Source organism: Elgaria multicarinata, chromosome 1 (genome assembly GCF_023053635.1).
Source record: "Elgaria multicarinata webbii isolate HBS135686 ecotype San Diego chromosome 1, rElgMul1.1.pri, whole genome shotgun sequence".
Taxonomy (NCBI): Eukaryota; Metazoa; Chordata; class Lepidosauria; order Squamata; family Anguidae; genus Elgaria; species Elgaria multicarinata.
The window spans coordinates 97,041,565-97,068,916 of record NC_086171.1 but is presented as its reverse complement, the minus strand read 5'-3'; the positions used below and the strand labels follow the sequence as shown (position 1 = coordinate 97,068,916).

At 43.5% G+C, this 27,352-nt stretch overlaps 1 protein-coding gene across 2 annotated transcripts in view; it reads left to right on the top strand.

The window, feature by feature from the left end:
• Positions 1–12,897, top strand: part of LOC134403118 (carboxyl-terminal PDZ ligand of neuronal nitric oxide synthase protein-like) — a 121,851-nt gene extending 108,954 nt beyond the window's left edge. For both annotated transcript variants that reach the window (XM_063133234.1, XM_063133227.1), the window contains 2 exons: positions 7,662–7,968; positions 8,628–12,897. In XM_063133234.1, the coding sequence (XP_062989304.1) occupies positions 7,662–7,968; positions 8,628–9,102 (782 nt within the window). In that variant the 3' untranslated portion in view covers positions 9,103–12,897. The remainder of the gene's footprint in view (positions 1–7,661; positions 7,969–8,627) is intronic.
• The last annotated feature ends 14,455 nt before the right edge of the window (positions 12,898–27,352 follow it).

The window sequence follows — 27,352 nt, the reverse complement described above, 5'->3', positions numbered from 1 at the left end:
CAGCAGAACCCCTCCCGCCATCTCCCGCCTCTCAACACGATAAGCAAGGCGAGGCAATACCTCCCTCCTTTACGTCTGCACATCGTGGACACCAACGCTCTCCAACTCGACAACTATCGAACAGAGAAGCACCACATTCAGACAATCTCGTACCCATACAACGAGAGCACGACTTATACTATCGTGATCGATACTCTCCTAGATCGACATCACGCCAACGCTCCCCACCTCACTATAGGGAGCATTACAGCCGGTACTACCATGTACCACATCGCAGTCGGTCTAGATCCCCTCATGATTGGGATAGATATTCTGACTACTATTATGCACACAAAGACTACTCTCCCCACTATAGGAGAGAAAGATACCATGATCCATATCCGGATACACATCACCGGCAACATTACGTTCATGAGGTTGAACAAGATACACAGCTACCTCCAGTTCCACCACGCTCAACTTCGCTCCTGGTTTCCTCCCAACGGCTTCCTCAGCTTCCGGCGGCTACGGTACCAAGACCTATACTTCAACCTTCCATTGAAGATTATGACTCTGACGCATCTTCCGCACCCACTTCTCCCCCGTCGATGCCGTCCCCAGACGACGCAGTCGGAACTAAAGACCACCCATCTCCATCGGAGGAAATGGGGTCTTTTGCGGAACAAATTCTCCACATGGCTACAGCATTGGGAGCCGATGCTCAACAGCAACAGGAACAGATCCAGGACCCCTTTTTCGATGCGATATACCCGGAATCAGCAACTCCAGTGGAGATTCCTTTTTCACCCATCTTACTTCAAACAATAAAACAAACCTGGACTTCACCCTCAACGATGGCACCGACTTCACGTAAGTTAGAATCTATGTACAAAGTTCAAACTAAAGATGTAGAATTCTTATTCTCACATCCAAAACCAAACTCAATTATCGTGGAATCCTCCCACTCTAAGTCCCAGAAGACACATACTGCCCCAATAGATAAAGAGGGGAGACGCTTAGACTTTATGGGACGCCGCGCCTACTCAGCCGCAGCTCTTGGTCTCAGAGTTACCAATTATCAAGCATTAATGTCCCGTTACCAACTGTTTCTGTGGGATAAAATCGGGTCGCTTTGCGACTATCTACCCGAGGACCAGCGAGAACTTGCCCGCGCGTTCCAGGCTCAAGCCTCCCGACTGTCTAAACTCCAGACTAATTCTACCCGCCACCAAGCAGACTGCTATTCTAAACTGATGACTGGATCAATAGCTTTGCGCCGCCATGCCTGGCTTCGCTCAGCTACCCTTACTCCAGAGACTCGCTCTCGCATCGAGGACCTTCCGTTCGATGCCGAGGGACTCTTCAATTCTAAAACGGATGAACAACTCGGCCTTTGCTAGACAAGGGGTTAGCCCGGTGCAAGGCCCGGGCTCATCCCTGTGCGTCCAGATGACGCACAGGGGATCCCAGGCTCAGGCAGGGGTCAAACCTCCCTGGCCCCAGGGTAACCGGCACCGCTTGTGGCCCGATATTTCCTACGGTCTCAGGCTGAGCCCAAGACCGTGGGTGTGTAGACTGGTCCGCCGCTTTTTCCGGCTACCGCAATTACTCGCAAGTAGCTGGGAAAAGCGGCAGACCGCGCACAGCGCTCCACAGGAGTGCTACGGCCATCAGGGCAGGGGGGGGGAGATCAGGGGGGATCGGAGCCATGGGGGATGGGAATCAGAGATTGCGGGGGAGGGGGAACCGGAGATCGCTGGGGGGAATTGTGGCCAGGGTGGAGAAATTGGGGGCAGGGAGGCGGGGAACTTTGTTTTTAATAAAAACAACCCTACCTTTGCTGCTGGTGCACTCCTGCGCACCCGGCCCTTTAAGGCTCGGACAAAATGGAGGACACAACGGGGCTTTCCTTTACCCCGTCGTGTCTGACGTGTGGAAAGGAGTGACAGCCCACGCTACTTCTAGCACAGGCTGGCCCCTCCTCACCGCTGGATTTTAAGGTAGGTCTAGCAAAGCCCTATGTTTAAGAGCCATGTTTGTTTATTTTAATCTCAGGTCTATGTTCTTCTGCTGTGGGGCAGTCTGTGCGTCTATCTCCCTTCAGCTCACACTGTCAGTCTGCTGCTTTCAGTGCACCTTCACCAGCAGGGCCTTCCTTGCTGTTCCCCTTTAAACAACAACAACTGGCACAAAGCAGCCTTCCCCAATCTGATGCCCTCCAGATGTTTGGGGCTGTAACTCCCAGCATTACTGACCATTGGCCAAAACATTTGGAGGGCACTACGTTGGGGGAAGCTGGCAGAGATGCTGAACTGAAAATGTTGTACAAGGCACATTCATATCCACTCAGGCCAAATTTGTTTCCCAAAATTAAGATGGACTATTTGCTGCCCTGCTCTGCTGCCCTCTGTAATTTGTGATGGATAAATAAGAAAAACTTGTCACAGCATATCAAGATCGCTAAATGCACAGAACCAAAGGATGACAGGCTAATCTTGCTTCCATCCTTCCTCACCTGAGAGGAAGGGACTGAGCTGACCACATGTGTTTGCGGGGGCTTCCCTAGAGCCACCTTGGTCCTAAAGAAGGAAGTGCCTGGCTATGGACCAGATAGTACCTTGCCTTGGAAGGAGGCACATACTGGGGCACATGTGGAAATGTTGGGGCTGTGATTGTCATCCACAGAAAATAGACATCTCACCAGTTGTTGCCATACCAAACAAGCTCAGCCTACATTGGTTCAAGGCCAAATGGGGCACCTCAGGTACAATTGATATCTTTGAAATGCCTGTGTTTCAAGCACAAGGAAAGCCATTGATGCACCAGCAGTGGTATTGGACAACATACAATCTGAGAACATTCCTTTTGGGAACTTTTAGAAATCTACTTTGGGAGTTTAGGAGTCAAAGAACTAAAGCACCACTAGCAGCTCCATAAACCTGTACCTGAATACCAGTTTTTCCAGTCACCTGGTCCCTACTGCCTTTTGATTGGACACATACCAGTCAGCTTCTTAAGGCTGCTGGGGCTAGACACGATGGTTGGAAGGTCTCCTCACTCCCCTTTCTGGCTTTGACTTTGTCCTCCATGAAAGGGTGTGGGTTTTTGCCAGTCTCAAGACAGTAGAGCAGGAAAGCAGAAGGGCATTTCACTTCTCTTTTGCTAATTTGTGAGAAAACAGACCCACAGAGAAGCAGAAAGGAACCCACCTATCTCAAGATCTAGCATGGGCTCCCTAGTTCTCTCAGTTTGACCACATCCCCATGTCAGCCTTTCTATGTCAACCTCATGCTATGTAGGAAAGGTCAGTTTGAGGCCCTTCCAGCCTAACTATGACCCTGACAATAGAGCTTACAGAGCAGGAAGTGAGCTCCCGCATCAGAGCCTTCATCTCCTCTCTTGGCCTGTGGCCACAGCCTTCTTGCCAATGACCAGGTGCTTCCCAGAAGAGCAAAGTACTTCCAGAAGGATGCTACCATGGTACAAAATGATAAAATTAATCGCTTCAACAGCTCCAAGGTAGCAACAAGCTTTTCCCAGATTACTCCTGCTATTACTTCACATTTCATTCAGACAGCATTTCTCCTGTTCAAGGTTTACTGGGTACCCCTTCTCTCCCCATCCCCAGCTCACCTGGCAAGCTGGTTGTGTGTAAAGAGCGTGTTAAATCAGGTACACCCTTCAGGGCAAAGCTGGAGAGACGTGACCCAGAGATTGTCAGCAGGGGAAATTGTTCCATTTTCTCTCAGATACTGCTCAACTAAACGGGCTCCTTCGTTGTGCAAAAATATTTCAGTATAAATTACTACCCAGATAGCTGGCATTGTGATATCATTTGCTGACATCACACACCATTTTAGTGTGGTGGCAAGTTCAAAAGGCATTTCTGAATGGATCTGATGCTGAAACCTTCCTGAAGTGCGACGTGTAGGAAGGCTGCAGTTTCACAGTGCATATGCTAATTAAGATGGTTTGGTGGAGTTCGTGATGCACCGTAGCTTCATCTATCTAATTTATCATCTGTAACAAGATAGGAAGCAATCAAGGTCAAATGCTCACAAAAAGACAGGAAACAAAAGGAAAGGAGGGTAAGGGGGTGGGTGATGGAAGAGGGTTTTTCAGGGAAAGCCTAGATGTTTTGCAATAAATGCATAAATGAAATGACTGGGGAGGTTTAGGGGATGAAACTCATCCACCTCTCAGTAATACGGAGCAACCAAGATGAAAAGGATGAAGGCAAGCAGTGGCTGAAATCTTAAACTTGACAAGGAGATTTGAGCCCGAATAATCTAGGAGTAACGAAAGATAAAGTGCATAGTGGATCTTTAATGAACAAGGAAGTCAATGGAAAAAAGGGAGACATGACCACATTGACATGCATTGTAAATGGTTGACAAAGTTATGAACAGAAGTAAGAAGAAGAGAGAACAGAGTCAGGATGAGATATAAGAATAATAGACAGGAAGGCACCAAAAAGTCAGGAAGAGAAAAGAATTAAGAAACCTGGGTAAAAGAGAAATGCAGCGATCAGAGGAGGGGAAAAGCAACATTCATATGGCCGGCAGACTGAGCAGAAAAAGCAAGACAAACCAAGCAGAGAAAATGCTGAGTAGAAGGGAAATCCAGGGGGGCAATAGATTATAGAAACTTGAAATGGAGTAAATTATATCAAATAATTAATGTAGAAAATAAAATATAATTTCAAAACGACAAAGAGAAAGGGAATAGAATAGTAGGTAGCAGCAGCAAGGTGAGTGATTAACCCAATACCACCTTCACAGTTGTTGGGAAATGAGGAAGCGGGGGAGGGGGAAGGGAGCCAGAACAGCAACGCCAGAAGATCAAATCTGGGTTAAGAGTGAAAAAAGGGAAATGTATTGGGAAGAAACTGTATTATATTTTACCAGTATCTGCCTTTCAGAGGAAAAGTACTCCTAAGGAGGCTCACACACAAAATTAACACCTGATAAAATTAAAAATCAAGTAATCTAATATTACAAAATTAAAATTGGTCCCTCACAATTTTTTTCTATGTCTTGCAGAAGTGCCTAAGAGTGCAAGAGCACTTGTCCACTGCTCAGCCAAGCACATCAATATCCCCCTCTTGTCAGTGTCCTTGTGACAAGGACATCCTCTACTCAATTTCATCCTCTACTCAAATGCTCCCCTTGCTAGCGGGGTGGGAGTGGGGGAGTCTATTGAAGTAATCGCTCCCACCCCTAAAGCTCCTTCTCTCCTCCAGCCAGCTGCCATTTTGGCTTCCCCTATCCAGCTTTTCATTCCCCCCACCCCGGGCATCACTGTGCAATATTGCCACCCCCTGGAGCCATTTCAGCTTTCATGTCTGACCTTGATTTCATTCCCTCCACCTCCACCAAGCGTCATTCACAATCTCACTGATAGAGCCACCGCCTCCCTCCTCCTGCTCCTCCAGCCTGTGCCTTTGACCTTATACCTCACTTCTTGCCATGGCCACTCTCTTGGTCTTGTGTTCCCTAAAATACACTTGGTGCCTGACTATCTCCGTTTCAGCACCTCGTCACCTTTTTCCTGTTCTGCCCCTTGTTCTTACTATGACCATTGATGCAGCGGCTTTCTTAGAAGCCTGGCTCTCTTAGCTTCTATGTCACTTGTTCTCACTCCATAAACTCTGCAGTCTACAGCTTCATTTTCTCATTGTCCTAAACTCCTGACTCTCTTGCCTCACTATCCCATCAAAGTGTTGATCCCATTAACTCTCATCCCTAGCTTGCTCCCTTCAGTTGTTATCTCCATTCGTGCTACTGGGTTGCCAAATGCCTCTATAGGAAACCCAAGTCAATGGCTGACTTTATTTTAAATTAGGTCTCCTTCTCTTCCATCTGCCTTGCCAGATTACACTACCCTGATCTACGCTCACTCTCACCATCTTTTGTGCCTCTTTTCTACCTTTGATGCACACCTAAGGCCTGACCCTCGGCTTCCTTCCCACTTTCCATCTTGCCCCTTTCTTCAGCACTAAAAGCAACGTTCTCCAGTGCAATATCTCCACCTCCCTCCACACCCTGTCGTTCCACTCCTCACCTCTATTCCTTCCACTTCAACCCTATCTCACCCCTCAACATGTCTCCTTGACCCCATTTTCTCCAAACTCCTGGTTGCCGTCTCCCCAACTATAATCTCCTTCTCTACCAATGTATCCCTCTGCTTTGGCTCTTTTCCTGCTGCGTTCAAACATACCACTGTCTCGTGCATTCTTCCAAAACAACAGCAACAGCCATCACTCTTCTGGACTGATTCTCGCCCTCAAGCCAATCTCATAGAATCATAGAATAGCAGAGTTGCAAGGGCCCCTTCTTCCCTTTGCCTCAAGATGTCTAGAATGTGCTCCACTTCCACTGTAAATGCCAAAAAGCAATCTTTATGAGATTGTACAAGTGACTGTATCAAAATGCACCAATTCATATATGTGTGAATTTATACAGCATGCTAGCAAAAGCAACTTGATATGATTGTATGTATGATTGCATCACATTTCTTTTTGTGTATATGGTTCTACTGCAACCTTCTCAACTCTGATCACATGTCAGTCCTCTTACCCCCACCAAAACTTTGCTGTCAAAATTATTTCTTTCTTCTGTTGTTTGGACCATTTCACATGCCACATCTCTAATCTTGCACTGCCTCAAATCTCTCCTTGAACATGTTCATAGAGCCACCTCTGTCCTTTCCTCCAAATCCCTCCTTAAAACGTACTTTTCACAAGGCCTTTTGCTTAACCCCTCAACCCTAAATCACAAATATAATCAAGGTTTAATCACACATATTTACGTTTGCTCACATGTATCCCTTTGCCATCCTTGTCTCCCCATTTTCCTGTTGTCCTCAAGGGTTGGCACTTGTCTATGTATTGTATATGAAACCATGTGCTTTACAATTACCTCTACTACTATTAGTTAGTTTATTTAGTGTCCTTTACACTTAGCAGAACGTTGCTGATAGAAGAGGAGACATTGACAAGGCATACGAGAGATCTGACCTGTAGCAGAAGGGCAGAGCTATGAAGCACAAGGCCTTTTTTTTTTTGCCTTCAGCCAGGGTAATGTCCTTCTCAGGCAGAAGAAGAGGGTTTTCCTAACTATTTTAGGATGTGTTGCTCAGAAAACCAAGTTCAAGGTTTTGTATTTGCAAGCAGCAGTGAGAAGTGTTCTCCAGTGATGGAGAAATCAGAAAAAAGTTAGCAGAGAACATGCAGGAGGAGGAACAGAGAGCCACAAAACACACTGGACACCAGAGCTAGTTATAGACACTTGTACATTTTAAAAAATATCATTGTAAAGCAGTGTGGTGTAGTGGTTAGAGTGTTGACTGGGACTTGGGAGAGTTGGGTTCTAGTCATGCCATGATCGATCATGAAGCTCACTGGATGACCTTCGCCATCATTGACTCTCAGCCTAACCTACCTCACAGGTTGTTGTGAGGATCAAGTGGAAAGGAGGACCGCCATGTGAGCTACCTTGGGTTCCTTGCAAGAAGGGAAAAGTCAGGATATCAATGTAAATTAAAAACAAACAAACAAAAGGGCTAAAAATGTTTCTTTAAAAAGGTGGGGAGGGGAACCTGAGATTCTCAGAATTCCATGCCAGATTTCTCTGGCTGACACTTGCCCTACTCATATAGGTGTTGTTTGCTTTCTTTTATAGTTGACCAAAGCATGTTTGAGAATTCAAACACTACTTCTGCACCAAAGCTGCCAGTTGCCAAATCTGCCTCGCTGCACACCCGATCATCCCCAGGCGTGAATCTGAGAGGCCCGCCAGATTGGGGAGGTGGCAGCCACCACCTCAAGAACCTCAGCAAGACTGTTGGTGCAAAAGTCAACGATTTCCTGCGCAGGAAAGAGCCCACCAGCCACAGCAGCTTTGGAGCAACAGAAGTCAATGAGAGCGCAGGGGCAGCACTGCCATGCGGACAAGGCGCACTGCTGGGAGTCCAGGGCCGGGCACAGGGGTAAGTGGCTCCAGGGGCCTTATTGGCCACCATTCTTTGCAGCTTTCCCAGGTCAGGGGTACAGAAATGGGGCTGCAGCAGGAAAAGCAGTGGCCTCTTCCTGTTCCCTTGTCCCCTCTAAAACCAAGCACAGCTATAAACATGCCATGGGCAGTTATGTGGCAGGTGCAACCAATTAGAGGTTCAGGGCATGCCAAAACTGGAATTATGGCTTTCTCCACTCTGCCAGTGAAAAGAAAGGGTTGTTGTGGAACTAAGCAGTTCGATCTATCACTGCCTTTGAATTACTTTTGTACCAGAAAGTAGCACACTACGTTTAGGTGAAGATGGAGAGATACTCCATGGGGGGCAAAGAAGTTTTTGGCACTCTTTGAGGGCTGTTCTCAGGAGAGCTGAGAGAGGGGCTGTGGCAGTTTTCAAGCTGTGCTATGCTGACAGGAGAAATGGTGACTGTTGATTTCTGAAGGCTTCATGTTCTTGCCTTGTTGAAAGCAGCAACCATTTCTTCACTGCCAGGGACAGCTTTTAGACTGACCATATTATTGTTTGGGAAGAAGCTGCAAATTAGGGATTGGTTCCAAGTCACACTTTTTGAAAGATTTGATCATTCACCATTCTGGCACTGTCCTTCCTGTAAACACGTTTTCTTGTGCTTGTAGGCAGCCACCAACTGATGCCATTCCCCGGCTCAACCCACCTCCACTGATTACCAAAAAGCGCACCCCAAGAGCTCTGAAGACCACTCAAGATATGCTGATTGCTTCCCAACCATTGGTGGGCAGCTTAGAAGCCTCCTTTCCAGGGGAAAGCCAGGAACATGCATGCCAACCCACCAGGACAGAGGTGGCATGGCAAGAGACTGGTTCATTGGCACAGGAGGAGGTTGGAAGCAGTCCCAGCAGGGCCTTTGGTGTACCTGACCTCATTCATGAGGAGAACCTAGAGCCCAAGCTGAGCATTGCTTACAGAATATCCTCTCCACCTTACCCAGAGAATTTGGCTCTACAACTCAACTCAAGTGCTGGCAAGAGCCTTCCTGAACACCAGTTCCAAAGCAGCACGGATCCCTCCAAGGCAAAGACATCCACTCTAGAAAGGGAAGGGCACAGCCCAGACTTGCTGTCCTTCGAGTAGAATTGTCTCCTTTCACCAGTAGCCATGCTTCAGTTGCAGAGTCAGGAGGTCACTGTAACTGTTCCCTTGTAAGATGTTCTGAGGCAGATGCTGGGACAAACCGCATCCGCATATCCTCTGGATATGTTATGGCAAGAAGTATCCTGAGAAAAAGCAGCTACCTTTTCCATCAGCATACTTGAACTTACTATGCAATAGCCAACCATTGGGAATGCACAAGTTGGGCTGGCCCTGCACCAGTCCCTCTATGTAGACTGACTGGAAACCAAGATGGGCAAAGATAATCTGCACAACTTGAATGTGGGGAATGTGGGGATTAGTGAGGCTGAAATTGCACAGCTAATTAAACCCCTCTAGGTGTTCTCTCAGGATCCATTCCTGGGATGGAATTCCAGAAAGAATTCTCCCTGGATCTGCTCCATGAGCAGAGCAGAATAATGCTCTTCCTTTGCTGGAATACAGCAGTGCTTCAAGCCAGTCCTTCCTTCCTTCCTTGATTCTGATCACTACAGGTGCCTTCACCTGTAGTAAAGCTGTTGGAGACCCAAAGTGCAATTCAAAATCCAAGCACCAGGAGACAGGTATCACTGCTCCAAGAGCAGAGCTCCCTTTCCTTCCATTGCTAGCCTTGCTCTGCACACATGGGGGTATTGCATCCCTCCTAGTCAGTGGTGCCGATTGTCATGGGCTGAGGGGCTTTTATCCTCAACTTTTGTCCCTTCTGTTGAAGTTCTACACAAGGAAGCACTTTAAATCAGGTTCATGAACAAATCCCTCAATGTCTTAACTTGAGAAGCAAGAGCATATTTTGTTGAAAGCCACCCTTTCAACAGAAAAGGTGTTTCACCCTTTCAGAGAAGAGACCAATTTTGGCCTTTTCTCCACCTGGGCCAAAACCTGCCTTCTGTACCTGAGTTGCACCTGACCTCCACAGTCCTCCAGATAACAACCATCTAGAGCTTCTGGTGCAGTTCTCTTCATCCAAAAGTCCAGGGACCTTAGTTTTTTGTGTGTTTTTTTGCCAACTTGATGTTCTTAGTAAGCAGAACAAGAAACCTAGGCCTTGATTACCAGTCCAGTCCATCCCATAATCTGGCCATCCAGACTCGAAAGTGGGCATTTTGAAGCCAAAGACGGCTGAGCAGGTTGTACTGAAACTAACGTGTTCTCTGTAATCACTTTACTTAGATCAGACTTACCCAACCTGGTGCCCTCCAGATGTTTTGGACCACAACTTCGAGCATTCCCGACCATTGGCCATACTGGCTGGGGCTGCTGGGAGTTGAAGTCCAAAACATCTGGAGGGTATCTAGTTGGAAAAGGCTGGAGTAGACACTTGCGGTGATGGCCTTTCCCCCCTCTCATTTCAACTAAATTACTTTGTGGAGTTGGGGACTGTGGGTGGGGGGAGATTGCAAAAGTGCCCCTTCCATCTGAGTTGCACTACAGATGCCTGGGCATGTTCATATTGCATGTAACATGCATGTGCATATTTTTGTGAACTGCCCAGAGAGCTTCGGCTATTGGGCGGTATAGAAATGAAATGAAATAAATAAATAAATATCCATTAATACCCTCTGGAAATGCCAGCATAATGGTGTCAACCTCATGCATATGAACATTCAATTTTTGATAAACTCCAGTCACTGCAGACACTCATACAATATCTAAATGGTGGCTTCAAATGGGAATCTGGCCACAAAATTTCCTTGTCAAGGAATTTCACCTCATTTGTGCCTTTGCACCTCCATAACTAGTCTCATCATTCCTGTGCTACATTTTTTCTGCAAGTGGTTCTCTACTAAAGCTGAAACAAATATGCGCAAATATTTAAAATTCATGGGATTTTATTTCCTCCCTTAGATGTTGAAAGTTTGAATGTTCTAGACTTCTTTGGCATTTCTTGAATTTAGTAGTCTTCAGGTGTGAAATGTCATAAGCTGTCAGCGATCAATTACTGCCAAGTACTAATTATGATTGCATGTTACCTGTTAAATGCTATATAATAGAAAAGGCATTAAAAGATCAAAAAGTTTTCCAACTGTCTTCCAGGTCACCCTTCTTTGGAAATGTCTCAACTGTTCCTCATTGGGGACAGATCCATAATGGAGACAAGCTTCCTGAAAGTCTGCTTGCTAACCACTGCCACTGGTCTTCTTCTGCATTGTGTAGGCACCACAGAATGTTTGAGAGCACATTCCCATTCCATGATGGGGATAGTGATTCTCACAAGTGTTCTCTTGTGAACTGACTGTGCATTCCTAGGACAAGCCCAAGATCCTCTGCAACTTGTAGGGCTCCATAGCAGTCAAGTTGATTTGGGAAGAAAGTTTGAAATCCACTCTGGAATCCCGTTGCATTTCAGCTCTTAATACTGTCAAATACTAAACAACACTGTAAGTTTACTATCAATATCAATCAAACTATTAGGAGAAGAAAATCACTGAATGTCAAATCTGGATGACAAATATTTATTCCCTAGCAAAATTTGTAAAGAATAACTATGACAATTTTTGGAAGCAAATGTATTTTAGCTCTTCTCTGAACTCCTAATAACTATATGACTGACAGAAATTCAGTAGGTAAAGCTTTCTCCATCACTGATGCTGCAGTACTGAGGAAACTGCACTTCCTGAACTGTTACTGTTTAGCTGTTAAAGGCACAGAGTTTCTTGTCAAGAAAACAATAAATAAAAGACAGTCCATTCCCATGCATTTATTCCACAAATAAATCCACTGAAATCAGTGAGCTCAAGCAAGCTAACTCCACATAAGACTGGACTGAGTCAGCCATCCAGACCTCCATTTGGAAGTTTGATTCTAAGTAAAATCTTCTACTCTGATCAAAGTGTACTTATAAGCTGCTGGACTATTTGGACATGAATGCTTTTAGAAACAGTTGACGGCAAGTGGTCAAATAGGGCATCATGCAGCATTGTCCTATGCGTATTTACTCAGAAAGCCATGGGGTTCAGTGGGGATTTTTCTCCCTCTCTTATAATACTAGAACCCAGGGCCATCCCATAAAGCTGATCACTGGGAGAATCAGGACAGACAAAAGAAAGTACTTCACATGGTGCATAGTCAAACTCTAAAATTTGCTATCACAAGACGTCACAATGGCCACCAATATGGATGGCTTTAAAAGGGGGTTAGACAAATTCCTGGAGAAGGCTACCAATGGCTACTAATCCTGATGCCTCTATGCTACCATCAGTAACCAGATGCATTAAGCTTATGTACACTAGTTGCTGGGGCACATGGGTGTGGGGGTGCTGTTGCATTCATGTCCTGCTTGAGCGTTTCCTGTTAATAACTGGTCGGCCACTGCATGAACAGAATTCTGGGCTGGATGGTTCTTCTTATGTTCTTATGTGAGGAAACAATCACCGACAGATTGGAATTCATTTCTGTTTAAATGTATCCATCCCTCAGATGTCTAATGCTGTCACCCATGTATCTATTTCAGATATATATGTAGCCCCATGCAGCCATTTGCCTGCACTTGTGTAGGCTGTGTATTCGGGATGTTGGTGTGCATGTAAGCCAGTGTCCCTGTGCTATTTCACTTACGTTTTGTGTGTGGGCTTCCCACAGGCATCTGGTTGGCCACTATGGAACAGAATGGTCTGACTGAGCATGGCGGTTCTTATGTTTTAACATGCTGGTTTTAGAAACTGAAGAAAAATTGAATGAAGGAGAATCTGCAATAGAACTAGCACCTGAAAATCATAGTTTTTTTCAAAGTATAAAGCAGATTTTATTTAGCTCTATATTCTAAATTTGTTAATAAATTTGTGCAGTTCTTAATTACTTATTCAGATTGCACAATTAAAGTTATTTCCATCTTGTGGATGTTGTTTTTGTTGTTGTTTTGACTAAACTTAAAACAGCCTGGAACCAGGATATCCAAAGGAGCTTCCTGTAAATTCTGTTTATTCCCTAAGATCTGCCAAGAACACTCCTCATATTGGGATGTCCAGACAGTAGGGGCAAGTCCTAGACTCTACGAAGGAAAGATTATCTGAACAAATTTTCTAGGTCTTTAAGAAGTCTGTAAAAACTTTACTAATTATATTTCTTTTTAAAAAGTTAAGAGTTATTATTTGTTGATATGTCACCCACTTTGCAAGTGAATTCATAAATAATTTTGTTTCTTATAAACAGGAGGCATTTACTGGCCCTGTTAAGACATAGCTTGGGGAAGGGTGGTTCGGCTAACCACAGTGCATGGTGGTCAGCAATAAGCACATGGAGCGCTCCCGCCTGACAACCATGGAGCCACACTCCACAGCGTGTTCACTGTGATGCCGCCCCTTTGGTCCTCCTTTATTTCTCTTCTTAAATCAAAGGATCCCAACTATGCTGCACCCTGACTCTGTGACTCACGGGCCCTTTTTTGGTGTCACAGCAGCCAGCCCAGCACTTTATATTTTCCCTATTCCTTCACTGCTACCACCATTGTTCACTGTACCCTACCTCAGGTATTCCAACAATCCACTCTAGTTTGTGAAATAGAAATAACTTTCATTAACAATGAGAAAGGTTATGCAGTTTCAAAGTTTATGGTTTCATCAGGTTCAAATGCTTGTTCGTTTCACTCAGTTTCAACTGCGATCCTGCCTGCGCCACCCCCTGTTCTTCACTCTCTCCTCCCAATCACTCTGTTCCCAAAATAATAAAAGTGGTTGTTCCTACACTCTTACTAGACCCTTCACAGACAAACCCCAAATCTTAACTCTCTTTAACAGACCCTAACCCTTGACTCCAAAAGAACTTAATTCCAGACTCTAACAGAACCCAACTCTGACTAACTCACACTCACATACAGTATCCTGCACGATGGTACGAGTGGCGCTGCTGCTTTTGGCCACTCTTGCTGCCGAGCTCTATGGCAGTGTGCTTGGTTAACAATAGGAGCCAGACAGAGGACTCACTAATCCATTATTAGGGCCACTAACCCTTTTGTAATGCATGGTTAGTGAGGATACTTAAACTGTAGTTATGTAGCCACCATAGAATCATAGAATAGTAGTGTTGAAAGGGGCCTATAAGGCCACTGAGTCCAACCCCCTGCTCAATGCAGGAATCCACCCTAAAGCATCCCTGACAGAAGGTTGTCCAGCTGCCTCTTGAATGCCTCTAGTGTGGGAGAGCCCACAACCTCCCTAGGTAACTGATTCCATTGTCGTACTGCCCTAACAGTCATGGTTAGAAAAACACTCTACACGTGGCAAGCTAAACCATCATGGTTAGCTCAAAATTCTTAACCATCATGGCTTAGTGTGATGCTTGAACAGGGCCACTATATTTGTGCATGTAATTAAAGAACACCTTGAAGCACCATTCAGGAGGGACCAGAGAGAAGTGGTAGAGGGCAAGAAGAAGCTCTGCCACAAGAAGAAGCCTTTGCATGAAGAAGGTCCAAAGTTCAATCCACAGCATTTCCAGAGGGCTAGGAAACCCTGCAGAGCCTCTGGCAGTCAGTGGAGACAACACTGAACTTGGTGCAGGACATTTTTAACACATAAAGGTACAGGGGATATCCCACACACACACACACAGCTCTCATGAATTTTCCCTCCCCAGTGAACTCAAAATGCCCCCCCCATGCCCTTTTAATTTTGCTTGTTCCTGGTTTATATTTGGGGAAAACAAAAAAGAAGATTTAGATGCTGTTCATGTTCTCCTATAGACTGAAGGTTGCCATGTGACAGAAGGGTTGCCAAAGCTCATAAAGCCCACTGACCCATACCCTTTTCTTCTCATCCACGTCGGTACAAATGATATTGCCAAGCTGAGCTACGAAGAAATCATGTCAAGATGGGGATACTTGGCTCAACAATACTACAAACGAGAAGGATCTTGGAATTGTTGTAGATCACAACCTGTATATGAGCCAACAGTGCGATATGGCTGTAAAAAAAGCAAATGCTACTTTGGGGCGCATTAATAGAAGTATAGTTTTCAAATCACATGAGGTACTGGTTCCCCTGTACTCGGTACTGGTTAGGCCTCATCCTGAGTATTGCATCCAGTTCTGGGCACCACACTTCAAGAAGGATGCAGATAAGCTGCAGCGTGTTGAGAGGAGAGCAAGGAGGTTGATCGGGGTCTGGAAACAAAGCCCTATGAGGAGAGTCTGAAAGGACTGGGCATGTTTAGCCTGGAGAAGAGAAGACTGATGGGAGAGATGACAGCACTCTCAAATACTTGAAAGTTGTCACACACAGTAGGCCCAGGATCTCTTCTTGAACATCACATAGTGCAAGACACGGACTAATGGGCTGAAGTTACAGGAAGCCAGATTCTGGCTGGACATCAGAAAAAACTTCCTGACTGTTAGAGCAGCCCATTATTCCATGTCCTGCACTCTGGGATAATCGAGAAGAGATCCTGGCCCTCCTCTGTGTGACAACCTTTTAAGTCTTTGAAGAGTGCTATCATGTCTCCCCTCAGTCTTCTCTTCTCCAGGCTAATCATGCCCAGTTCTTTCAGTCTCTCCTCATAGGGCTTTGTTTCCAGACTCCTGATCAACCTCCTTGCCCTCCTCTGAACACGCTCCAGCTTGTCTGCGTCCTTCTTGAATTATGGAGCCCAGAACTGGACGCAATACTGTAGGTGAGGCCTAACCAGGGCCGAATAGAGAGGAACCAGTATCTCACGCGATTTGGAAGCTATACTTCTATTAATATAGCCCAAAATAGCATTTGCCTTTCTTGCAGTCATATTGCACTGTTTGCTCATATTCATCTTGTGATCTACAACAATTCTAAGATCTTCCTCGTTTGTAGTATTGCTGAGCCAAGTATCCCCCATCTTGAAACTGTACATTTGGATTTCTATTTTCTAAATGTAGTACTTGGCATTTATCCCTATTAAATTTCGTTACACTGTTTTCAGCCCAGCACTCCAGCCTATCAAGATCACTTTGAAGTTTGTTTCTGTCTTCCAGGGTATTAGCTATCCCACCCAATTTTGTGTCATCTGCAAATTTGATAAGCGTTCCCTGTACCTCCTCATCCAAATCATTAATAAAAATGTTGAAGAGCACTGGGCCCAGGACTGAGCCCTGCGGTACCCCACTCCCCCAGTTTGAGAAGGTTCCATTGATAAGCACTCTTTGAGTCCGATTCTGTAGACAACTGTAAATCCACCCAATAGTTGTTCCATCTAGCCCACTTTTAGCTAGTTTGTTAATCAGAATATCATGGGGCACTTTGTCGAAAGGTTTGCTGAAGTCAAGATATATGACGTCCACAGCATTCCCACACTCCACAAGGGAGGTTACCCGATCAAAAAATGAGATCAGATTAGTCTGACAGGATTTGTTCTTGACAAATCCATGTTGGCTTCTAGTAATCACCGCATTGATTTCAAGGTGCTTACAGATTGACTTCTTTATAATCTGCTCCAGAATTTTCCCAGGGATGGATGTCAGACTGACTGGTCTGTAGTTCCCAGGTTCCTCCTTTTTGTCCTTTTTGAAGATAGGGAAAACGTTAACCCTCCTCTAGTCATCCAGCACCTCACCCATGTTCCATGATTTTGCAATGATAATAGACAAAGGTTCTGAGAGTTCTTTCGCTAGCTCCTTCATTACTCTAGGATGCAGTTCATCGGGCCCTGGAGATTTGAATTCATTCATGGAAATTAGGTGTTCTTTGACCATTTGTTTATCAATCTCAAACTGCAATCCTGCCCCCTCAACTTCTGCTTCACTTTTTCCAGGGGAGGCATAAGACCCACTTTGTCATCTGTTATCGATTTGCCATTCTCATTAAGCAGTTGAACCACAATTTCTTTCCTCTGTCTTTTACTACGCACGTATCTGAAGAAAGCCTTTTTATTTCTTTTAGCATCCCTTGCTAACCTCAGCTCATTCTCAGCTTTAGCCTTCCTGACGCCATTTCGGCACTTCTGTGCCACCTGTCTGTAGTCTTTTGTAGCCTGGCCTTCCTTCCACTTCCTATATGAATACTTTTTGTTTTCAGGTCATCTCTGAGCTTTTTGTGGAGCCACATTGGTTCTTCCTTTGTCTTCTATCTTTTCTCCTTGTTGCATGGTGCCTCTTGTTCACTGTTGCACGGTATCTCCTGTAATTCTTCCTCTGCAAACTGTCCTCCAGTCTCATCCTCCAGTAGCTGAAAGTGGTTGCTTAACTCTAATGGTTCCACCGGTGCAGAATGCCTTCTAGGTCTTCTGCTCCTAACTGTCACTTTTTTCCAGGGAGTTTCCTCTTCATTGGCTTTCCTCCCCTCAGCATACTCCACTTCTGCTTCAGCTGGCTGTTGCTCTTCAATCTCGTGTGCTTCTTGTTGCTGTTGCAGTTCCACCATTCGGTCTAAGAACTCCTATCTTCACTTATTCCTTGGAGGGTGGACACTTGCTGCTCAAGTCCTCTCACTTTTTCTTCCAAAAGTGCCACCAGCTTGCACTTGTTGCAGATATACGCCATGTCGAACTCAGGCAGGAACACAAACATTGCACACCCTTTGCAGGTCACCACCGCTAGGGACTCCTTTCCATCCATATTGTCTATTACTGTTTTGTTTTCCTTGCTGATTATAGTGGAATTGCCTGTGCTTTGTCCTGTCCTCTCTGAAGATGCACAATTAGCTTCGGCTATTGGGTGGTATAAAAATGTAATAAAATAAATAAATAAATAAATAATAAGAGTATGTCTTAAGAGAAGAAAAAGAATGTTTTTCTTTGTTTTTTGTTAGTGTTTTTGTTTTGTGTTTTTGGTTTATTTTTCCCCTTAGAGAAGTTAGGAAGCAGAATGAGGTCACTGGGTGGCAGACAACAATCAGCAATCAGGCCACTTCCCGTTCAGGCCCTGCAGCAACTCTCACCACACTCCCCTTCACTTCTTCACTCAGCACTCAGGAGCACATGGCAAGCACACGGCCTCTTTGAATTGGCAGCCTCCTGGATTTCCTTGAGGCCTCTCTTCTCCCCCTTGCCTTGGTCTCCTCTCCCTCTACACTCCCCCTGTCAAACTCCTGTTTGCTTGCTCTGATCGCTCTCTCTCTGGGAGCTGACTTCCTTTTCTAGCTTCTAGTTCAGCTGGGCCAGCTGCTCTTCTCTGCTTCTGCTCAGCTCCAAGTCAGGAAGCAGAATGAGGTCACTGGGAGGCCGACAACAATCAGCAATCAGGCCAAACATCCTCTCTGACCCACTTCTAACCGGGCACCCTGGTATATAGAAGATCTCAGGGTGTTGAAGTGGGAAGGACGACAACTAGAGTGCTGATGGCAGAAAACTTGACTCATATCCGACAAGACACGACATAGAGAACATCTTCGTTTCTATGGGGTGGTAATACATGCAGTGAAGAAAGCTTTCTTCTCTGCATGCATTGCGTCTCCTGGAGCCGCAGTCTGGCACATCGGCCAGGTGGGTGGGCGAGTGTGGTGGTGGGTGGCCCGGCCTGGTCCTGTAGCCTCCATTCGGCCTGGTCCTCATGGAGCCGTGGCTCAGCCTGGCACATCACCCGGGTGGGTGGGTGCGCAGAGTGTGGCCTGGCCTTGGAGCTGCAGTCCAGCCTTGGATGGCAACTAGCCCTGGAACCACAGCAGCAGCAGCAGCAGCAGCAACGGCTTAGCTACTTAGGGTAAGTCATCTTCTCATTTTTACATGGACTTTAACTTATTTAGGCTGTGATCTTAGACCCGGTTACCTGGAAGTAAACTCAATACTGTGAACTCAATTGAGCTTGCTTCTGAGTAGGATTATGCTACACACAATGAAATGTCACATATTTCATAGTGGGGTTGCAATCCTATACATAGTTACCTGGGAATAAGTCCTATTAAACACAGTGAGGCTTGCTTTTGATTAGACATGCAAGCCGTTTCACTTGATCAGGCTGCATTGGATAAGAAAAAAATGAATCTTGAGTGTTCAAAGTTGAAATGGTAAGCAAATTTCATTGATAATATTTAGACGTTTTCTCAGTCCTTGTGCTTAGGATTTGGGTAGAAATCAGTTTAGGGTCCAATCCTATGCATGCTGCCTGCAGAATGCTGGGAGCTGTAGGACTTTTTTCTGTCTGAACATACATAGGATTGCACCTTTTGCCTCCCTGTCTAATCTTTCTTTCCCACATATTTCCCATTTTCTGTTTAGTCTAGCATTGCTGTGCCCCCTCCTAACCACAGTGTTTCTTAGTTATTTATTTTTTTCTAATCCAGGACCTGTGTTTTTTGGGTTTTTTTTTTTTTAGAAAAATGGAAAATAATAGATTTTCCTTTTTTATTGATCTTTTATAAGGACAGCAAAAAGACCTACCTCAAAGAAATCAGTACGGCAACTAAAAACACATGTTAATTTCAGGTACATTTAATGTCCCACTTGTTCTTTATTTCAGTGATTTTAACATTAAGATGTTATGTAGAAGAGGTTTGTCTTAATTGTGAGCTGTAGAATCATGTGACCAAGGCCTTGGGGATCAGTCATGTCAGGCTGGACCCACCTTAGGGGCTGGACATGTTGGGGTGGACACGCCTCCTTGAGGGCCGGCCATGATGTCCTATTTTTTGGTTTACAAAATATGGTCACCCTAAATGTGGGGCACCTAATTTTTGCCAATTCCAATTGTTGCATGTACTACGGGCAACCTGCCAAAAGCTACTTCTTAGATTAGAGGAGTCTCTGGAATAATATAGGATTTGTGTGGAGGACTGCAATAAGTAGGAGGGATAAGCTCAGATTGGATACCCCATGAAGAAGCACTTTCTGTTAATGCAAAGTCACGATTGGATACAGCAAAATAATGATAAATAACAACATATCAAAAATGCAAAATTTAATTGTTCTCTGTTTTTACATATGCATATAAATTTCCCATTTTTGCAAATCAGATACTTGTAATATGTTTGGTTTTGAATATATACATTTGCAAGTGTATAAAATTCATTAAATATCAGGATAGAAACAACTTAATCATACAACTAATTCAAATTATTTTGACCCACTTTTAATTTAGGAGCTCCATTTGTTGCATGTACTGAGAGATTAAAATTGTTTACAAATGAACACATTTAATCAAAAGTATAAAGTTTTGCTCCATAAGTAGCAGATTTCTACAACACACATTCTAATAAAAAATACAACACCATATGTATATTTCCTTGAGTTACTTGTGCCTACTTGCTCCATAGTGCAACAGTCTCTAGCTGGTGCTAGAAGATAGTATTTTTTATATATATATAATGCATTTTGACCCATAGTCCTTCCTCTAAAATTTGCTTTGATATAATTGGCATGACATATATTTTGTAACAATTGCTGATAATTGTTCATCCTTTTTGGAAAAAAAAATAAAATTAACAGGTTTGCTATTGTTGTTGCTGTTATCTCTTTTCTTATTCATGATGTTTTTTTTCTAGATAAACATGATGGGTTTTGCCAAGTCATGCTGTCTTTTACTTATTCAGAAATTTCCTGACTATTGACCATGTTTTAAATTTGGCTGCTTTCTGGATGTGTGGATGTATTTTGGTAGGCCTAATTTCTGAAGGTTTTCTGTAAAAAATAATAATTAAAAAATGATGTGATGCTGGTGACTGATGTTACTAATGGAATAATTGTAACTTTCCCCTGTTGCCATAGTTCTTTAACTTCCATAGCTAGTGGTGTATATTTCCCTCTCTTTTCCTCTTCCTTTTCTGCAACATTTTTGTCATTAGGTATTGCTATTTCAATGAGGTACATGTGGTTTTCTTTTTTTGTTTATGACTGTTATGTCTAGTTGGTTGCAAAGTATTGTGTTATCCCAGAATTGTTCTGTCCTAACATAGTGAAGCTTGGCTTGACTTGTTTGAGTATGTCTGGATCTCCTACTCTCTGAAAGCATCTTCTGGAGAGCGCCTGTTGGTTGCATGATCCATGAGGCCTGGTTCTGTGAGTGCATAGTTATCCTTGACAGGAGAGGCTTGCACTTGCTAGAGTCAGGTGAGCAGATGTGAAGAGGCTGCAGTCCTATATTCATTTATCTGGGAGTATTTATTGAAATCAATGGGGCTTGTTTCTGAACTTTGGGAAGTGGTTTGTTTATACTTGGGGTCAGTCAGTCAGTCAGTTTATTGTGTTACAAGCAGTTAGCCATTATACACAAGTTATAAAAGAGAACAGTTTACAATAAAAATAATTGAGCATCATAAAAGGGGTCACTACCCAAACCCTTCATGCATTGTGAAGAACGTATCTGCATAGACTTAGCTAAAAATTTCGACACTCTAAAAGAAACATTTTTTTTTGTGTATCTGATAACAAATGACAGACTTTAACATGTGAAGAGGAGCCCTTCAGCGATTTTAGCAAGGGAGAAATGTAAATATTTCTAAGATCGTTATACATAGGACATTCAAGCAAAACATGAATTAAGTCTTCGATAGAGACTGCATTACATCCACATACTCGATCTTTAATTGGTAATCTCTTATATCGTCCTAGCTGAACTGCTAAAGGGAGAACATTTAATCTTGCCTGTGTAAAGATTATCCTCAATTTAATGTTTGGTATATCCACCAGATAACTTGGTAGAGATAAATAAAATGGCATGAAAGAATTATAGAAAGGGTTAGTTTTACAGAACTTAAGCTCTTCTGACTGAGACTGCATCTCTATATCCTTTAACCTTTGCAATAGCAGGGTTTTAGCTTTATCATGGCCCTGGGATAAGAGAAAGGGTACTGAAAATCCCAGATTCATTACAATCCCGTGCATTCTGTGCATCCATGAGTCTGAGCCCTCCTCTGCCAATGTCATCAGAAGAATCTCTGACAATTGTTGGAAGATGGATTTTAACCAAAAGAGCAGGGCTAATCTAAGAGCTTCCGCTCTAATTGGCATAACTCCTGCTTCTGCATGCAGGAGTGCCAACTTTGTAGAGCTGGGCGCTGCCAAGAGTCTGCACAAAAATTTGTTTTGCGCTTTTTCAAGTTGATCTAAATTTGTAAGCGCCCACAAGGGGGCTCCATATAACAACATGGGCAAAACCCTAAGCTTATAAAGTTCCATTGTGGGCTGAATCAAATTTCCCCCTTTTGTCCGGTAAAATCTTAAAAGCCCGTTCAAAGTTATTTCCGCAAGCAACGTACTTGCTTGAACCTGAAAGGACCAGTTGCTCGTCCAATGAAACACCACACCAAGATATTTATAAGAGGAGACTTGCTCTAGTTTATTCCCATCAAGTTGCCAATTGCAGATATTTTTTTGATTTACCGAATATCATAGTTTTTGTCTTTCCATAATTGATGGAGAGAAGTTCGTTCTTGCAATAACTACTAAATTGATTCAGCAATCTGCAAAGGCCAATTTGGGTATAGGAGATCAACACAGCATCATCTGTGTATAGAAGAATAGAAAACTTCTGACTACCAATTTTAACTGGGAAATATTGATCGCCTCTTAAAATCTCAACGACATCATTTACATAGAGGTTAAAGAGGAGGGGTGCAAGCAAGCATCCCTGCCTCACACCTTTTGTGACTGGAATCGAGTCTGTTAGGTGTCCTCTATCTAATCTGATTTTCAAAGATGTATTAGAATAGAGAGCCTTTATACATATTAAAAGTTTCTGGTCAATACCCAGAGACTGTAGTTTGGTCCAGAGGCGTTCCCGTGGGATAGAGTCAAAGGCAGCTTTAAGATCAATGTACGCCACATAAACATACTTTACAATACCGGCCAAGTACTTATCCACAACATGCTTCAGCATAAAACAATTATCAAGGGTGGATCTGCCGGTGCGAAAGCCTGCCTGTTCTGGGGTCAACAAAGCATGTTCCTCAGCCCAATCCTCCAATTTATCAAGGAGAAATCGAGCATAAATCTTCCCTGGTACATCAAGAAGACTTATTGGCCTGTAATTGGATGGGTTGTTTCTCGAGCCTTTCTTATAGATCGGAACCACTATAGCAGACGACCAACTGGACGGTGTGATACCTGAATTATTAATTTGGGAAAAGAGCAACGTGAAAATCGGCGCCCACCAGTTGGGAAAGGTAGTGAAAACTCAGGTGGGAGTCCATCTCCACCTGGAGCTTTCCCATTTTTTAATGTTAAAATTAAAGATTTGGCTCTTTCGACTGAGATGTTACCCCAATCACATTCACAATTACAGTCCAAACAATCATCAGTAGGGAGTCCAGAGAAGACAATAATTAAATAGCCTCCTAAAGTGGTCTTCCCACTCAGATTTGGCAATGGAACCATCTATCACAGGTTGCGACCTTTTTTCTAACCTCGCAATTATATTCCAAAATTTAGATGTATCTTTTTGGAGAAGTGCTAGACCGAGTTCCCTCCACTGATCCCTATAATAGCTATTTTTTCTCTCTCTAATTAAATTTTTATATTTCCTACGTAAATTGTAAAATACCAAAGGTATTTTAAGGAGGTTTTTGGTACAATAGTCTTTAATAATACTCCCCATTTGCCTTTTTAGAGCCCTGCAATCCTTATCATACCATGAATTTCCCTTTTTAGTCTGATGGATTCTTGACTGAGGATGCTTTTTTACCTCAATAAAAAGACATCTAAGAAAATGTATTAATTTATCAAATAGTTGGTTCACTAGCTCAATAGAGGACGCTTGGAGGAGATCACTTCTTAGGGTCAGAAGTTCAGATGAATAAAGCCTCTTCTGAAGTTCTGCTTGTAATATAGGACTCCACTTAATCCTTTTATCTGGTGTCAATTTCACTTGATCAGAATCTAAATGATAACTGACTGAGGAAGAAACCTCATTTAGTCCCCGAAGAGAGAATCTAAGTGGTTGATGGTCACTGCCAGCTATGGAATCAACTAGGAAGAAGGAGCACAGTGACTGGAAGGCATAGGAGATCAGTACATAGTCAACTATACTCGCACCACCGTTGTTTATATAAGTAAATTCTCCATCTGACTGGTCCAGTTGTGAGCCATTGATTATCATTAAACTTAATTTAAGGACCAGAGCAAAGAGAACAAGGCCGGAATCATTAATCTTTTTGTCTTTGGACTTCCGATGTTCAGTAGCTTCACACAATTCAGTTGGAATGCCTGAAGCCCTAGCAATAGCTTGATTTGAGGAGCCTATGCGCGCATTGAAATCGCCAACAATTATGAGTGGGACCGTTGGAAATTCATGTTCTAGTTCACCTAGATAATGTTCAAGCTTGGACCAACAGTCTTCAACATAATAAGGCGAGCTCCTAGGGGGGGACATAGATGTTAACAAAAATGTAGGATTGTTGTGAATTTTTAACAAAGACGGCCATAGCAAATGGCGTCAGCCCTTTAAGATAGATAATAGAAACTGAAAGGGAGATAGATATCAATATAGCAAGCCCACCACTAGACCTACCCTTTGTTAGAGAAGGGGATGCAGAACTTGAGTATGACACATAACCTGGCAGCCAAATATCTTGATTTAACCAAGTTTCTTGGAACAATAAAATTTGAAATTGGTTAATATAGGATAGGAAATCAGCATCCTCTAGCTTATTTTTCCATCCTGCTATGTTCCAAGAAAGGCAAAGAAAATCTGTCTTAGGTTGAGTCAATAGTCAATTATAGTTTGGAACCTGTGTTTCAGTGACAGTTTCTTCCGCTGCTATTAATCGATTCTCTGTCAGAGAAGGGCTACCATTTAATTGATGTACATCAGCTGTAAAGGTGACTTGTTTCCCCATCTTGGGTTCTTCCATTTCATGTGGCTCTAGTTTCCTCATAGCTAGCCAATTTGCCATTGTTTGGCGTGCGTGGTCAGAGATAACATTCCTGATTTTAGAAGGAGTCACAAAGGATATTAAATCCTCCTGGGACATTGGTTCATGGTCTGGGTTCATCACCACACTACTTGATGCTGCTAACCTTGACCTTAATGTATCTAATCTATCGATTATGGCCTTTTTTTCATTCAGAGGAAGGCATTTGTAAGAACTAATTAACTGCTCTTCTTCTGGAATCCTAGAGGCATTAGATGAAGAAGCATGTAAAATAGCCTTTTCTGGTAGAGAAGATGGGCCAGGGAAGTCTCTTGAGGACTGGGGATTTTTTAGTCACAAAAGGGGTAGAAGAGGTAGCCTTACTGCATCTAAAAAAACTTGGGTAGAGATGACATCAAACCTAGCTAAAAGAGCCTTCTCCTTCATACTCATTACTGTTATTTTATCAGATCTAAACAGTAAAATACGTTTTTGCACTAGTGGAGGGGCATACAGCTTATCCATAGACACTAAATCAATTTCCTTCAGTGGTAGTTGTAATAGATAACTAAGATGTCTCTGTATAGAAGACAAGGTGTTCCATTGGATAATACGGTTTCTGTTAAGGTATACAGTTAAAGCTATCCTGTTAGGCTGCAGAAGAAGATTTGAAGCAAACTGAGAACTCACGACTGCAGATGACTGAGAAAAGTAATCAGGTACCATCTTATTAGGAGCCCTGGTATCATCTATCTTTTTAATAGGTGACTTAAATAAGGGAGCAGAATTTTGCCCCTTCATGACTGTTACAAGACTATCAACTCTATTTGAGATATCTCTAAGTTCCTTATATATTTTTTTAACCGTTAGGGCCACCAAGTTATAATGCTCTTCCAAAAGAAGCCTATCATTACAAAAGGAAGCAGACTTTCCCTTAGCTTCATCAGCATTATCGTTAACTACATCTATATTTTCTATTATACTATTCTGATTTATGACATTGTTTCCAGCACGTAAAGGTTGGGGCTCAAAACTCTCCACCTCCAACACACTAAATCTGTTAGAGGTGGGGATAGTAGGCTTGCAAGTATCTAATTTATAAAACTTATCAATTCTAAGCTGTTTAGTGGAGGGGGGACAAGGATAGTTCGAACTGGAGTTACTACGAGCACGCTTTCTCAGACCCATTGAAGTTAACGGTTCCTCGTCAATCAGACAATAATAAAATAAATAAGATTAAATTACTGAAATACACTGACTAATAGAACGAGCAACTTAATTACACCCACACCCCCAAATCTAGCAACATACAGACAGACAGACTCTAAAAATGAGAAAATTTAAAACAGTTACAAATTAACTCTGCTTATAGTCCCAGAGAGTTGAGATGTATGCTTTCTGAAAATAAATTCCAAAGATCAAAGCAGCTGTAATTCGTTAAAATTTCATTTTTGTTTTCTTTCCTTGAAGCTGAAAGATAAAATAAAAAATAAGAGTAATAGTCAAAATAGCTAAGACATTAAAAATATTAAAATATTGGCTAAGATATTAAAAATATTAAAATATTAAACTAGAGCAGCATAAAACATGAGCCGATTCCCTTCCCTCCAAGCAGGGACTTGTTAGTTTGTATATTATGGGTGTTCACTCCTCTCCTCCTCACAGCCAAGTTTGCTGATCGCAAAGCACACTCGTCTTTATTTGCGACGAGGCAGTTCCTCTTGCACGGCTTCTTGCCCACGGCAGAGAGCCTCAGGCCGAGAGCCCTTTGTCTCTCGTCGCAGGCTCGCGCCTCCAGCACCCTGGTCCCTTTAGTACCTGTAGGAGTGGGCGGGTCAAACAAACACTCTCAGGTTCTGCAGCAGCCCTCCAGCCCGGACTTGTTTCTGTCATTTCTTTGGGCAGTTTTCTTTGGGTCCCTGATTGGGATTTCTGTTCTCTGCACACTGAGGCAGTGTAAATTCAGGAGATATTTGGATAAAAAGAGGGAAAGTTCCTTGACTAGCATTGCGATAATAGGCATCTGTTCAGATACATTGAATGTCTCACTTGTTCTTTATTTCAGTAATTTTAACATTAAGATGTCATGTAGAACAGGTTTGTCTTAATTGTGTGCTGTGAAACCAGACATGTGACCAAGGCCATGTTTGGGTGGGCACGCTCCCTTGGGGGCTGGGCATGTTGGTGGGCACGCCCCTTGAGGCAGCCTTCTTGTCCTCCTTTTTGGTTTCCAAAATATGGTCACCCTAACACAGACGTAAAAGTGCCCAGCACTCGACTCGCTAAGGAAACGGAGGGGGGAAATGCAGATGAATACTGGATAAAAAAATAGGTGTGGTGGAGCCCTTAGAGAGGAGCCCAGCGGGATAATCTGCCTGTGCAGAGTGTCTGCAAGGTGGTTTGTAGGTGCTTGTATGGAGGCAGTAAGAGCACAGGCAGCTGCCTCGGACCAACCTGGACCACTTGTCCATTGAGCTGGGGCTCTTGAAAAGGAATATTCACCAAGGGGGAATGAACTCAAAACGGCCCTTTAAAATCATGTGAAAGGGCAT